Here is a 16459-nt window from a genome sequence, read left to right as displayed (position 1 = left end):
TAGGACAATAAGCCTTGAGCCTTCCATCAACTATTTCAACTCCGTAAGTGAGATTGGTGTTGGGAGAGCCATGTTTATTTGTACACTACTATAGAGCTGACCCCCTCCACATCCACAAAAACGTCCACACACAATTTGGCTCAGGGATATGCTCACTCTCGTAGGACAGATTTAAAAGGGATTTGTGCACCTACAATGAACATAGATGAGCAAAAACTTTCACGTATAAGAGAAAACTTGAGTCTATTCACTGTGCCAAATGGTAGCGGGTGCCGCTTCACCAAAGCTGTCTTATTATGGTGGGAATTAAAAACAGATTATTTCACTTCCATTTGTATGCAACCCGGCTGGCTTCTTCAGGCCTTGAAATCTGCACAAGTCGGTCCCTAACCAGTCAAGTTACTTATGCTCAGAGCACCCTCAGGCAGAGACCTTATCCTCGCACCAGTGTCTAGAAGTAGAATAACCTGGCTGAAGCCAGTGGAACAGTGCATAGTGCTTGAAGAACTGATATATGGAAGTAATGTACACCCTCTAAAAGTTGCTACAAAAATGGTTCAGCTGGAAGAAAAACTTCTACATCTAAGACTAGGGCTGATAGGAAGAACACAGACGACACCACTCCTTACAGCCCAAATTATTATCTGTGGATTCAAACAAAAGTAACAGGCACACAGTGGACAGAGATCACTGTGGACTGCAGATACAAATGTGTATTAAACCATGCAATGTCATGTCACCTCTTACAGTGAGACTGATTCACACACATTTTCAATGACTTTGGCCCTCATTACGAACTTGGCTAGAAATCCCGCCGAGTTTGGTGCTGGCGGTCGAAACAACGACCGCCAGCACGTTGAAGACCCCGCAGGCCAAATAAGCAACATTCCGCTGGGCCTGTAAATTGCTGACAGCTCCACATGGCGGGCAGCGCTGCCCTGTCGGATAAGGAACTCTCGCATTGCCAGGCTTCCTGGCAGCGGTAGCCTGGCAGTGGCAGAGTTCCGCCTGTGGCAGTCTCACCATCTACATTATATGGCGGTCTGGACCGCCATGCCGGTAGCAGTAATTTCCGCCATGTTCATAATGAGTGCCTTTGTCTCGTAGTAGCCCGAACTTAGTCCTGGTTTAATGGAATACGCGAAAAGCACTGCAGGATTGCTCCAGGAATACAGGAGTAAGCAAGAGATACTGCAAGAGCAAGGCAAAGCTACTCACAGCAAAGCCTTTGTGAATCAGGCATAGTGTGTTACTTTGTTGAAGTTTATGTTCGTAGATGTTAAAATGCAAGCTAGAAAAAACAAAAAGGATTTTTTTTTTTTTTAAAGATCTGTATTGCACGCAATTCTTTGAAGACACGTGTTAAGATTCAGGGAGCATAGAGCTCAAACTCGCTAGAGCCAGCATCCATGAGCATTAATAAGCTAGAAACTGGACAAACGTAATCAAGCTCAGCCATTTAACATCTTTGGCACGCACTTTACAAATGAATATAGCGTTACATTAAAAAAGTTTGGAGTATTGCATGTGTTTATTAAAATGTGCACTGATAGCAACATGTTTCTGAAAGAGCAGACATATATCCCAATTTTTCTGAAATGAATTAAATGAACCTGCTTCTAAATAATTAGATTTTGGCCCATATATGTTGGCTGACATTTCAGAGATACATTTGGAATGGGTTGAGTTGATTGACTGCAGGAATAGGATTTTCCCTTGACTGCAAGGGTCATAGCTAAGAGAATATTTAAAATCTTTCGAAAGGCTAAGTCCTACTAGACACATTTTGTGTCCTTTGGTGACTTTAATGCATTTGCCCTGAGGAAGGTGGTCTGAGAGATCATGAATATATTAGAAAGCTGAAACCACCGAAACGCGCGATGGCGATGGAGTACCAAATTTTGATTTCTACATGAGAAGATAAATTGAGGCGATGGAGTATCAAATTTTGATTGCTTTATAAGAAGATTAATTGAGCTGACATAGGAGCCAAGAAATGCTGGTCTTTCAAAGATTCTAGATAAATATCAAACTAAAGAAGGATATGAAATATATGAAGATCTTGACACATACCTGGAGCTTTATAGGGAGTGGCAGAATATAAAGGGATAAGACATTGCTGGACAATATATATCACTGCCACGAAAGTGAAAGGACATCTATTTTCCTCCATTGAGAATTATATTAGCCATTTATGTACTGATATGTTAATATATTGAAACAATATTTGTGTTATGATGGATACATAGGTTGTTACATATGTTTTTGATTGTTTGATATTTTGTTGGTTTGTGTCTGTTTTGAAATTATTTGTTCTATTTTGTGTTGATTGTTGTCCAGTCTATGTTGTTTCGTTGTTCGAAGTATGATTTTTTATTGTATATTATTTGCTATTTAAGTTTAATTTGAGGTTTCATTTTTTGCATTATTTGAAATTAAATAAAATGTGATTCCTTTGTCTAAACTGTATATTAGAATGATTGCTGTGTTTCGCATAAGACAGGAGAGTTGCTTTTGTTGTTATTGTGGCTGACATTTCAGTCCATTATCAATGCCAGCACATCAATCACAATGTCCAAAAGTTCAGAATAAAGAGCCACAGACTACGTCTGTTTCCAGAGAACCCTAACTCCTTTTTGCCACGCTTAGGAGGTTTGTCATGCTTGGACAGTTTTACCTGTCCATGCTTAGGAAGCTTGTATCCTATCTTTGGTTACTATAAAGAAGTCTCAATGAATTCCAGTTTTGGATGCCTACATCTGCTAGCCCTGTGGCTGTTTCACCAAGAGATGGTCCTTTCCTTAAGCAAAAATATTGTTTTGTGTAGCTCTGCCTGGGAAATATCTCTAGGATGCCACTCCGCAATAGGTATTTTTTAGGGTTTTCTCTTGTGATGTGGCAGATACTCTGTAACGCACATGCAGTGAGGAGGTTATAGAAGGCCCTCAAATTTGGGAGCCCTTATTTTCCCATGTTCCCTAAGCGATACGCTTGTGAAAATGTTTGCTTTTACACATTTCTAAGTTTACCTCTTAGATATTGGGGTTTATTGTCCAGTGTCGAATTATTGTTTAACATATGGATAAGTTGGCTGTCAAGCCTTCATACTTGCATTTTGTTTCCCCAATGCAATGTTATCGATTTTTCAAAGGACCCAACACTCAGATAGTGAGCTTAACAAACCTTGGTAGTCAGACTTCCATCTGAGTGTCCAGAGCTGCATCAAGGGCAAGGGCATACTGGTCATTAATCGCCATCCTGTCTTAGGCTAATGATGATTATTGCAGGGTTTGGCTGCCATGGATAGCCTTCCATGCCGCTAATGTGGCTGAGGATCTCTTTCTGAAAAAATTGTTATTCTTTGGCAGGGCCGGCTTTAGCTCTGGTGGCGCCATGTGCAACATTCTTTTTTGGCATTCAACCCCATGACCACCTCCTCAGATTCCCTCACTACTACCCGGCAAATGTTCCTGTCATCTCTCCATAGCCCCCCCTTTCACATACATTCATTTGTTTTAAAGCGCTTGCAAAGGCTGGTTTTACTAATCCATTCAGCTATCCACATAAAATATAATTATGTTCTTTGCAGCTGGTATATTAACATTATATGCTACTTTATGGCGAGTCAAAGCTGCCGCTGGACAAAACTCTGATCTCTCTCCCTAGCAGGAACATTAATCACAAGAGGTATCTTGAAATTGTAATTGCTTCCTCAAGGCTGGATGCACAAGGAACTTTTCAGCAGGTGATTTTCAATCGCAAGTTGCATAAATCATTGCGGCACCCCCCTGAGGTCAGCGCCCCCCCAATCCAGGTCAGCACCTGTGCGGCTGCATCGCTTGCACTGCCCTAAAGCCGGCCCTGGTCTTTTGCATGTTCACCTGACGTGTAGCACATCCCCCCTAGCATAACCTGTCTTAAGTGCCACACATTTCTTTCAGTCTGGAGGGAGTAACATGCCATATTATCACGAGCCTGGACATCAGTTCCATGTTCTGCATGATTTTAACAAAGGGTGGAGATGTCAGACCAGGGTTTTTGCCATTGTGTCACAGAGATTGGAGGGGGGGTAGATTTCGTTCTATTCACACAAATACATTCATTCAGTGTCAGGGCCATACCATATCAAGGATACCATAGATGCTAGATGTGAGACCTTTGGAACCAGTGTAGCTTCTCACAGTCTGTCAAGGGCCTGGTTGCTGGCATTTTATTCTCTGGAAACAGGGGCCGAGTGTTTCAACTGAAAATAGTGCATGTGGTCAGTTTTGCTCAATTCATGTTCTTGTTTACAGTGATTAAATGTCTTGATGTAATTGACCTGGAATACCACTCGTAGCATCCTGTACCCACCTTCTACCCATTTAGTGAAATCGCCCTTAGCAATACTCATAGCAAAATCTAGATTACACATCAGTGGGTTGAAAGGGGAGGGGAATGCAGTAATTCCTTGATTTCTAGTGAATGATGGAGTCATATTTCTATGGTCAGTTTTAGACTATCAGAGTCGAAACAGACTGGAGGTCTGGCAAGTCTAGATAATCTGTGTATGGCCCAAAGAGCTTGGATAATTATTGCTGCAACCATGTGGATCCAGTGGAGCTCTGTGTTAAAGGCAGAATGTAACTGCACATGTACTTTATAGCTCCCCCTTGAGTAACGTGGGGCCTGCATGAGGCCATCAGACTATCTTGAGTTCTTGAAAGAAAGTCAACAAGATTAAAGCAATAGCGACAAAAGAGGGAATCCTTCCTCAATCATCTGTGAAGATGTGCACACAGCAGGAATCCAGGGGGGGAACCAATGAGGTAAAGTAAATTCCCTATCCATCTTAATATTTTTGGGCTAGCAATAAGGCAAGTTAAGATCTGAGAACATTTAATCCAGAGAATGAGCACCAATGTTGGACCTGGCCCTCTCTGTAGGGTCACCCAAACAATTTTACCTACACCCCTCCTGTTTTCCTGTTTTCTGAATCCATTTTTGTTGGTATTTAGGACTGGGCAAGTTACCACTGCTAACCAGTGCAAAAGTGCCTGTGCTCTCTCCTTTAACAATAAGGAAATTTGCTTACAACCAATTTGCAGATTTAATTTACTTGTTAGTCCCAATTAAAGTTGTAGTACATGTATCCAGGGCCTGTAAATTAAATGCTGCTAGTTGTCCCGTAGCACTTATTGTGCCACACACTTAAGTAGCCTTCTTAAACATGTCTCTGGCCTGTTTGTAGTCTGTGTGCACAGTTTAAAACTGTAATTTAGACGTGGAAAATAAATGGCTTGCCAGCCCTGAACCTTCCTTTTTAGCATGTATATGTCACCCCTAGGGTAAGCGCTAAACAGCACTTAGGGCAGGGTGCGTTGTATTTAAAAAGATGGGCATGTACTTTTAAGTTTTACATGTCCCAGTCGTGAAAACCTGTCCAATTGGATAACAGGGTTAACACAGGGTTAACTTATTACATGTAATAGGTGATAATGTGTGGGAGCAAGAAGGGATGTCATTTTTTGTGCTTGAGAAACTGTAATTTGAAAAACTGTTTAATGGTAAAGTTGTTTTTTAAGTCACAATTCTGAAAACGCCTCTTTAAGAAAGATGCCATTTACTTGTTCTAACCATTAGGTACCTGCAGGTAACTCTAGCACTTTATATGATATATCAAAAGGAGATATATCGCACAGAGTCCAGGGGTTCCCTTACTAGTGGACAGGGACTTGCTCTGGCAATCCCAAGATGTTCTTTTAAGAGGTAGTGTGGTACAGCAGCCTTAGGCTTATCAGAGACGAGTGTTAGGCACCTGCAGGTATACACACAACTCCAGAAGAAGATCCACACCAATTTACAAAAATAACAAGTATCTTTCTATATGTTTTGGTCAGGTAAGTATGTTTTGCAAGAGAAATCTTTACAGTTTTGAAAAGTGAACAGTGCAGTTTCTGGAGGAAAAACAGACGGCAAAACAGGTACAGTACAGTGACTTACAAGGCCAATCTCCTGGACTTTAGGTACATTTTGGGCAAGGACCACCCTAACAGATCACATTGGGCGGCCGGGTGCAGAGGTGTAGTACGGTGTCGGTGCCCAATGTTAATCTATGGGGATCGGTCCGGGCGAAAAGATGTTGCAAGTGAGAACTGGGAATGCAGTCGAGAGGAACCAACAAGTCGGTTCCAATCTTGAGATGTCTGGGAGTGAGGGGACACCTTCAGTCCTCTTCTCTACGGGCCAGGGGCGATAGGTGCATAGGTGTTCTGAGGCATTGGGTTGTTCTGCACTGGAGCATTTGTGGTTGATTAGACCTGCATGCAGAGGCTGCAGGCGACGTCGGAGTGTTTACAGTGGGCAAGTCCAAGGTGGACTTCGCCTCTGGAAGGCTGGGGAACCACACTGGCACTGTTGGTCCACTTCAACTCGGGCTGTACGGCACAGGTGTAGTGGTGCTTCCAGGTGTCAGGTCTTTGGTGGTCAGGATTCCTCGCAGTCTGTCTTGCATATTGCTTCCTTGCATATTGCAGGGAAGCAGCTCTGCTGCTCAAGGGAAGTTTCTGAGTCTTTGTTGAAGGCAGGTAGGCCTCCCAGGCTTTTGGAAGCACAGCAGCTTGCGGGACGACTCGACTTTGGCGCTAATCAGGTGAAACAGCATGCAGGCATGGGGCCAAGTCAGGTGTTTCTTTCTCAGGTTTTACTTTGCGGCGCTTGTGTGTCCTTTTTCATCACAGGTTGGCAGGAATCTGCTTTCCTGGTGCCACTTAAATACTGAATTTAGGGGTGTTTCGGGGAGTGTAGGGTAGTAGCCAATGGGCTACTTACCCTTGGGATGGACGGACCTATGGGGTGGACACACCTATCTGCATACTAAATGTCCCACATGCCCTGGTGCCAAATGGGCCATGGGGCAGAGGGGTCGGCATCTCTTCTTTGAGTGAAGCCAGATCTGCATACCAAGGGTGGTGGGCTCTTTGAAGCCTCCAGCCTTGGAAGTCAGAGTCGTAGGTCATCCTGTTGGCTGGGGTGTGTAAACACCTCTGCCAGAGCAGGCTTGGTTTACAACTGCCCAGAGAGCAAAGGCTCTCATCCTTAGGGGGTCAAACTCATGTCTGGTGGTGGCAGGCTGGCTGAAACTGGTCAATCCGCACACAGGTAGATGGCAGATTTTCAGGGGGCAGCTCTAAGCTGCCCTCTGGGTGCATGTATTAAGAAATCCATCACTGGCATCAGTGAAGGTTTATTAATATGAGATATTTGATACCAAACATCCCTATTTTTTGTGAAGCCATCATGTAGCAGGGGAACCCGTAATGACCAGTTTCCAGCACATGTAATTAAAATAGCTTCCCTGTTCATTCACTATGTCTAAGAATCAACGAAGACCTAGCAGGGGCATATCTGCTCTCGCGGATATGCCCTCGCATGTAATATAATGCACCCTGCCTTAGGGATCTAAGGCCTGCTGTAGGGATGACTTAGGTATCCTGCCTGCAGTGTTAGGGGACATGGAACACAGGCTGGGTGTCATGTGGTGTTTTCACTTTTAGCTGCACCTCGATAAGCAGCCTGCAATGGCAGTCTGCCTGTGCTGGGTCAGGGGTCCTTGAGCATGGCACAATACATGCTGCAGCCCGTGGGGACCCTGTTTGGTAATCTTGCTCTAGGCACCAGGGGTACCATTTCCTGGGGACTTATGGGGGGGGGGGTATAGCTAATTGGGGAACAATTGTACAGTTTTAGGGACAGATATCAGGCACTGGGGACCTGGTTAGCAGGAACCCAGTGCACTTTCAGTCATAATTGCATCGAATAACAGCCAAAAAGCAGAGGTGACCATGTCAAAAAGGGGCACTTTCCTACAGTGCCTACAGTCTGTTCCAGGGTCTCATGACAGGATGTAGTTATTCCTCCCAGATAGGTGATCTGGATGGTGGCAGGATGGGCCCTCCAGGATTAATGGGAGTGGTATGGTGGCATAGCTGTCACCTATCATACTTACACCTCAAAGGCAATGGCCAGCACACTCACAAATGACTTCACACTAGCCTATTGTACCCCAGATAGACTAGGACCATGGGAGAGGGGCAGGACATTCCAGAAAGCTTTGTAGGATTAAACTCCACAAGCTTCTCCCACTTCCAAGGGGGCACCAGGTATAAGAATGGCACCCTCAGACCCACTCTTCAGTACACTCCTGGACCTGTGGATATAACAGAAGGATGCCCTACTGCTTGAGGCCTGCCCTGCTTGCTAAGAAGGAAGACTGGACCTGCACCCTACATCCCAGGCTGAAGTGACAGCAACAGTAAGCTGACTGACCTCCTGTTCTGAGCTACGGGGAACACAGGCTCCAGAGGCCTCTCTGAAACTGTCCAGCTGATATGCCACAACTGAAATTTTGGGCTTTTTGTGACCATGAACAGGCTTGTATGCAGCAAGAACTTGCCGCCCATGCGACCAAAAAATAGGAAGTGCGAATGAACCTAACTCTTCATGCTGCAGCGACCGCCAGCAACAAACAGCAATGTAAGATCTGCACTTTGTGCTACAGGATCGACAGCCCACGTTGACCTGACCTCCAATGTGAAACTCTAACCATGACCGTCCACGACACCCAACAGGCTCTTCGAGCTACAGAAAAGCACAAAAGCAACAACAGTATGCAACACTCTTCCTCAGTCTCCCTGTTCCTTGCATCCTCCTTGACAGCAAATGGAACTCTTCCCACTGGGCCATAGAAGACAACTTTTCCAGCTGAATTAACCTGGTCCCTGAAACCGGCTAGTGCTCAGTTGCAGGTTGCCTGAACGTGTTACTTTTACCTGGTCTTCCATTACCAGATAAATCGGAGGGGCACTTTTGTGCTTTTAGGCAAAAACTGAAACCTGAAAACTTTTAAATTGCTTATCTCCAGTTCGCTTTTGGTGCAAAATAATGTATTACATTTTACTTTATTTTTCTAAATTGGAGTGATTTTTCTTGCGCTGTGTTTTTCATGGTATTACTGTTTGTGTGCTGCATAAATACTTTACACATTGCCTCTAAGTTAAGCCTGACTGCTTTTGTTCAAAGGTCCTGTGGGCTAAGCACAGATTAGTTTAGTGACTGTTTGTAGTGCACCTTGACGAGGATTGTGGCTGCTGCTTGAGAGGACAAACATCCCAGTCAACCAACAACCCAATTTCTCACAACCAAAAACGAGGATAGTTTTAGAATCCAGCTGGAAGGAATCAGCTCAGATGCACAGTATGTAGAAAAAAATAAAAGAGAGAGAGAGAGGGGAGACCGTACATGTGGTTCTTGAAGAATATCTGAAATTGACAGAGAGCAAGAGTCCACACAATTAAATCCCAGGTTCCAGTGTATCTTTTAATATGTTACCTTCACGGACAAGGTTCTCCGCCGTACTGACTCCATGTTCTATAAGCTTCTGGCAATCATCAAGGGGCTTGATGTTCTGTTGTTCAATCACATCCACTTCCTGCAGCAAGGTCACCAACCTGTCATCCAACAACTTTGTCAGTGTCCCTTTCAAGTCTTGAAAGTGTTGCTTGAGGACATCTCTCGTTTGGGATGCACTTTCTTTTATCTAGATTTTGAAAATGATGAGAATAAGGCTGAATGTAATGTCAAACAAGGAATATAGATTCAGTCAAACTGCATAATTGCCATAGCAAGCAAAAACACATCTTAGTTACACTTCCAACAATTCTAACACCCTTCTTCTATTTCACTGGCCAATGTTTTAAGCATCTGGACCACTGGTTCTTAACCTGTGGTCCTGGAACCCGTAGGGGTCCACGAAGCCTACTCCGAGGTACCGCAACTACTTAGAAATTTAAATAATATTAACAGTTTTAAAAAGTGTATAAAAATAAACAAAATGTAGAATTTTAAAACATTCTGTAAATGTGTAGGAATTTGAATCTGGAAGATCAAAATGAAGGTAGTATCCTCAGTTTCATTCATAGGAGCAGTGCAAGTACATTATGAGTGGCTTCAACTGACTTTAGTAAAGTTCCACCCTTCCCATTCAAATTTAGATTGGTTTATATTTGTTTGCGAATTAAATATTTAATCATTTGTGTATTTGTTTGACAAATGCCTGTTTCTGTATTTTTATGTCCTGGTTTGAGGTTCAAATGATCAAAAATTCTCAGTCCGGGATCACCGGTTTCCAGTAATTACTCAGTGAGGGAACCGGGAGTCCAATATTGATTCAGTGGGGGTTCCCGGGTTCCAGTAATGATCAAGTAGGGGTCAACAGAAGTCAAACAGTTAAGAAACAATGATCTAGACCATTTTCCCAGTTTACAGTATATTACCAGTGGAACAATAAATATATTATGTAGTGAACTGTAGCACAGGGTTATACTTATACGTACTTAGTATTTGTACAATACTATGCAGTAATATCTAATTAATATTACAAGTGCTCTATAGTTATACATATATGCAGATTTAGTCACAGTTAAATTATATTATTTCTTGCCACCCTCAGCTGGAAGGTGTGAGCAGTCAGAATTGCTATATTGTCCTGAGGAGCCTAGATGTGTCCTCTGACAAGATCTTGGTTTCATACATGTACATTTAGGCTTGTGTGTGTATTTGTGAATACCATGTTGATTTTTGAGACGTACCTTGTGATAAAAAAACTAAAGAAATGTTACAAAAAAAATTCTTGCTATATCTGTGTCTAATCATTAAGCAATTATATACATTATTTCGGATATTGTTCTGATTTACTGCACCACTCATGTCTACACAGTCCCAATACATTCTCTACCCGTACAGAGCCTGAATTTTTAAAACATATACCTATTGCCGTACTACTGAAAATAATGAGGTTGGCGTTTTTTGCAAGTTCATGCTCTGGATTTTTCTGGATTGCTAACAACTTTGGGGCTGTTTCAAGAATCGACACAAAACCTTTCTAATACATAATGTAAGTGGCTAGGTTTCAGCATGGGACATAAGAGGCACGTTAAAGTTCTGTTTTCAAAATTAACTCCCATATGATATTTTGCTCTAAACTGCAGAAAAATAAACACTTAGCATAATTACATTCAATTTAGTATGATACTAGAAATATGCTCAGAGTAATGACCTTTTTGGTTAAATGTAAATCCATTTATCATTTTTTGAGATGTCTGCTTTACAAGAAAAATGCAATGTGGTCTTGAAAAGGTTAAACAGCCAGACCCTTTAGTATATGCGTACCCTTAGTTCACAGACAGTTCAGTGTCCTTAGTCCCCAGTGTTAAAAATAAACACATCCTATTGGATGAGGGGCATTTTCTCACATTGCTAAGTGGGGGGTTGCAATCTCAAGTGTGTGAGTAATCGGAATAGCTAAAAGTAACTAAAATGTATTGTTGCAGCAGATATTCCAAGCACCAAAGCCTGCGTCCTGGAAACATTTGTCAGGGACAGTATAAGAAGGTAGCATGAGTATTTTTGTATGACAGGGAGCATATTTATGGGGCAAGAGTTCAAGCTGGGCAGACAGTGTCACACTTCCCAGCCCCAAAATACTCCCCTCTGTTTTGTGGGGTTTGCAAACTCTAAGCAGTTCAGGGGTCTTTTTGGGGTCTGCAAATTATTTGAAAAAAATTCTTTGTCCCCACCAACCTAGGCTCATTGTTGTAATTAGAATACCATCCTCTATAAAAAAATTAAAAAAACTTCCCTGAGCTCCTCCTTCTCATTGAGGAGGTTGTATCCCGTACCGTGACTAGGTATCATGGTACGAGGAGATTCCCAATGATAAAGCAAGTCACCTACGGTGGGTGAGGCAAATCGTCCTTTTAAAAGTTTTTTTTTCATAAAAGCTAGGTCTACATTTGTAATGGTACTTGTTTAGACCCAAGGGTTCTTCTTTGTGAGTATTTGAGAAGAGTGGAGTCAATCCTTGTTGGTCTTTAAACCTCCTCAAACCCCATTTGTGTGATAAAGGAGTCTTTTTATGCCTGGCAATGTAAAGCTTCACCTTGTGATCCCTGTTGGCATTCAGGTTTATCAATATGCAGCTGAGCAGGCCAACACCACATGCATACCTGGTGGGGATATGACACAGACATATTTTTTGCCACTTTTCCGTCTAGGCTTACAACCTATTGTTTTTTGGGGTTGACATACCTTGCACACTGAAAACCATGTTGAGGTAAATGTCTCTGAAAAGCATGAAGGGAGCTCTGCATCTGCATTTGGGGGCAAGGAAAGAAAGAAACTGAAAACGCGCAGGGGTGGCACCTATATGGGCTCCGCATGTCATTTCCAGAGTGGAACAGCGTCAGTGTGAAGCAGCATGGTGCCACTTGAGGCATGCCTAGGTACTGCTATAAAGTTTCTGGATCCAGTGTGATGCCTGGGAAATATTCAAATGGTGAGGACTTTGGAAATAGAAGTCTCTATCTGTAACCCGAATTATGTTTTTTCTGACCACTGATGTAAAGTCAAATAGAATAAGGACTCCAATTTAAACCACAATGACCATCTGAGGTTTACCTTATGGGAGTTCACAAGGTAAGCACTGTGAATGAATGGTCAGAGTGTGTCCTAAGAATTATTTCAGAATTCTTCACCAGGCCCAAGAGATCCTCCACTGCTTACTAATAGTAGTCTTGTGTTATGTACAGACAAATCCTTCAGGCATGCCTTGTGCACAGTAAACACTGAGGCCCTTATTAAGAGTTTGGCGGGCGGCAGAGGCCGGCCCGGCGGCAATGTTGAAGTGCGTCGGGTGCTGTTGTGCTTTTAACTGCCCGTAATTCGGGCAGTCAAAAGTGCAACGGGGCTGTCCATTGGGGCCCATGCACTTGACATGGGCAGTGAAGGGGCCCCCGGCGTCCTGTCACCACCAGCAATTACATGGCGGTGAAACCACTGGCAGTGAGGGGACTCGTAATCCCCAGGGCAGCGCTGCGTGCAGCACTGTCCTGATGAATTATGACCGCCGGCACTGCCACGCCGTTGGCTGGTGGCAACGTGGCAGTGCCGGCAGTCGGTGTCACGGTCTGACTGCCGCCAAACTGCGACCGCCAGCCTCGAAATGAGGCCCTGAGTGTTGTCTACATCAGGTATGGCCTCATGCACTTTATGTTCTCTGGACAGGGCATGGCTTTTGGTCATGCATTGTGCACAGCACATAAAAGGTATATTCTAACTAGGGCATGGCTATGAGTCCTGTGCACAATAAACACAGTGCAAGGTCTCTGACCATGCTTAGTGCACAGTGTACAAAGGGAATGGTTTACTATTATGCCATATGTTTTCTGCATACAACTAGCACAGCCCTATGCATCCACATTTACATAGCTACAATCCTGTATGTTCAAGAATACCTATTTGAAAACATACAGCCTTATTTGCAGAGAATTTGTTTATTCTATATGCTCTGATACACATCCTATTTAGCAGGTATAGTGTCACAATGCCAAACTTTGTCCCTTAGCTTCAGAATTGTCTTGCTATACATTTATTTACCAGATCAGTCTGCATGGGAAAATGAATCTCTATGTTTAGTCTCTGATCCGTATGCTCACAAATAAGAGCAGTGTATGAGTTAGAGTGTTCATGGATGAGTTTAAGCTTATTTAGGTGTGGGTATGTGCACGTGTGTCTGTGCAGACGTCTGAATACAGTTCAAAAACATAGACTCACTGTATCGGCTATGGGTTGCTCATGCTTCGGGGTCTTGGACTCGGGGAAACAGAGTAGGGAAAAGGTCTGCCATATGTGTGCACACACTTGCAGCGAACTATTACTCCCTCATCTCCATTCTCCTCATCCAAGTATTCACTTGTGAGGCAACTATGCTTCTGACAGAGGTTCTAGCCTGGATGATCCCAACAGCGTGAGGCTGTTTCTATTTTTACTAATACTATAAAGGCTCCTCCCCTTATACCCATCCTGCTGCCCTGCCCAGCCGCCTGTGTTATCTCTGTCATCGTGCAGAAGTAAGCTTTGCTTTCATTACTTAATATTGTATTGTATGTTTATGCTTACTGTTTCTTTGGTACTGGGTCAAAAGAGAGCCTGCACTGCTCAGTGGCATGCTCCCCATATATGTGTTGGGCTGGGATGGGGAGTCTTTTTCACACTGGTGTTCGGCCTGTGTCAGAGCTGCCATCTGTGGTTCTTACCCTGGGGTTGGCATGTATATTTCCACTTCAGAAGGCAGCATTGTGTTTATGGGCTTGCAAACTCTCATGAGAGCTTGCACTCAGATAAGCATATAATCAAGAATAATGTTGCAATAAGGTTGCATTAGCCCATGCAACCCTGCAGCACACAATGGGGTGCAGGAAATCTGCCAGGACGGAGAACAATATTGTTCCTCTTTCTGTGGAGGAAAAGGAGGTGTTACAGATTTCACGCACAGAACTGCAATCTCTTATTGAGGAAGCTGTTGACACTGTCTTAGAAGAATCTGCATCCAAAATGTGGATCACGATGATGATGTTGTTGTTGACTACGAACCAAAAGAAAAGTATGCTCATGGGTCACAATTGAAGGACCTGTTAAAACATATCAGGGAGCTATTGGGAATTCAAGAACACCTCCAGCAAGAGGAGGGGTTTTATTTTCAATACAGTTCTGTGGCAGTTGATGATTTCTTACTGCATGAGGTAATCAGGTCCAGCCTATGCAAGGAGTGGAATAAGAGGTATGTGCTTAAAGACTTTGAGGACATTTTTCCACACACCCCAAAAGTCAATACTGTGTTTGTGACAATGGCTTTGATATCGAGTCTTGCCGTTGAGGATTCTACTTCATCCGATGTGGTGGACAAAAAAGGTTGAGGCATCAGTTAAGCACTCTTACGCAGCTGCAAATTTTTACATTCAAGCAAATACGCAGCTTATGCATATCAAGCCCTACTAAAGGACTTTCAATCACTGTATGACATTATCAATCAGGCTGTATTTCTGAAGCGCTGCTTGTCACTCGGGCAGGTATCCAGGAGCTGTGCTGCCATGTTGGTCAAAACACCAGGTTCTTACCCCCTTCTTGAAGTGGGTTAGGGAAGGAGAGGTGCGCAGCTGGAGGGGGAGGGTGTTCAAGGACTTGGCGGCTAAGTTGGAGAAGAAGCGACCTCTGGTGTGGCAGCATCTGATTTGTGGAAGACTTGAAGACTTTACGGAGCTGCAGGAGGGTGCGGAAGCAGAATGTGGCAACTGCGCTGACCCGGCACTTCATGGAGAGTTCAATGTCTAGAATGCTACCAAGGTTGCAGGTGTGATCTTTTGGAGTAGGAGTGGGGCCGAGTTGAACGTGAATATGGGGTCCAGCGTGTGACCTGCTTTGTACGTGGGGTCTGTGACCAGTTGTTTGGGACCTGAGTTGTACATTCGTTGGAGGTCTATGGAGCTGGTGTCTGTGAGGTAGTCAAGGTGGAAGTTGAGATCTCCCAGGAAGAGGTAGTGTTCGGATTCAATGACGAGGGGGGTAATCAATTCAGCGATGGTGGCGCTGATGGCAGACTGGGGTTCTGGGGGTCTGTAGCCAAGTGTGTTGGTGAATGATAGCCATAACGCCTCCCTATTTGTTGGTGCGGTCACAGTGATTCATCTTGCAGCCTCCGGGTGTGGCAGTGGCGATATCCGGGAAGGAAGCGGGGGTGAGCCAGGTCTCTGTAAAGAAGGCTACGTCAGAAGCAAAGATGGAGATGGTGTCCCAGATCTCCATGGCGTCTTTGCAAAGTGATCTGGCATTGATCAGTATGCAGCCTATTTGTTCCGGGTAGGGGTCTGCCGGTGGGGGTGGCATGGCGTAGGTTGCTATGGTGGAAGTCGAGCGGCGTAGGTTGCTGCGGTAGGATTCGATCTTAAGAGTCGAGGTGAAGCAGCAGTGGATGTAGTTGAAGGGTCCCGCTATGGCGAAAGGAGAAGTGAGGTAGCAGTTGTTGCTTTGTCCAGAGCTCAGGGCAATTAAGTCTGTGGCAATGTATCCATGGGGGTGTGGTGAGCCAGGGTTTCAGGCACTGGGCGCGGTCCAGGCGCAGATGGGCACAGACAGTCTTGCTTTTGGCGCACCGGCAGCGTGCCCACCTGTGCCCCGCGTTGCGGCCTTCATTTTGTAGGTCTGCGGGGAGGGGGCAGAAAGCACAGGAGGATGGCGGGAAACAGAAAAAGGGGGGAAAAGCAGCACGTGGGTCAGCAGTGCTGTCCTAGCCATAGGAGATATTTGTAGAGGTCCCTTGAGGCCTGGGGAGGCAGACAGAGCCTGGGCAACAGGAGCCTGGCAGTGCCTGGCTAGTGTGGCCGTAGGGGGTAGCTGGAAGTGACCTGCGCCCAGGTGACAGCGTTTACCCACAAATCCCAGCCAAACGTACCTTCTGGTCAAGAACAAGCAAAGAACTGACTGTATGAAAGTTTGGGATAAGTTGTCAGTTTTACCTCTAGTAGATATTTTGCAGACAAGTGGGTCCTTCAAGTCATCAGATCGGGCTACCACATCCCTATTTTTG

At 44.3% G+C, this 16459-nt stretch overlaps 1 protein-coding gene across 2 annotated transcripts in view; it reads right to left on the bottom strand.

The window, feature by feature from the left end:
- CRLF3 (cytokine receptor like factor 3) overlaps window positions 1-16459 on the bottom strand; it is a 267848-nt gene that overhangs the window by 83705 nt on the left and 167684 nt on the right. For both annotated transcript variants that reach the window (XM_069199994.1, XM_069199995.1), the window contains exon 2: window positions 9370-9577. In XM_069199994.1, the coding sequence (XP_069056095.1) occupies window positions 9370-9577 (208 nt within the window). The remainder of the gene's footprint in view (window positions 1-9369; window positions 9578-16459) is intronic.

The sequence above is a fragment of the Pleurodeles waltl genome, chromosome 7 (genome assembly GCF_031143425.1).
Source record: "Pleurodeles waltl isolate 20211129_DDA chromosome 7, aPleWal1.hap1.20221129, whole genome shotgun sequence".
Lineage (NCBI taxonomy): Eukaryota > Metazoa > Chordata > Amphibia > Caudata > Salamandridae > Pleurodeles > Pleurodeles waltl.
This window is presented reverse-complemented; position numbering and strand designations above follow the sequence as displayed.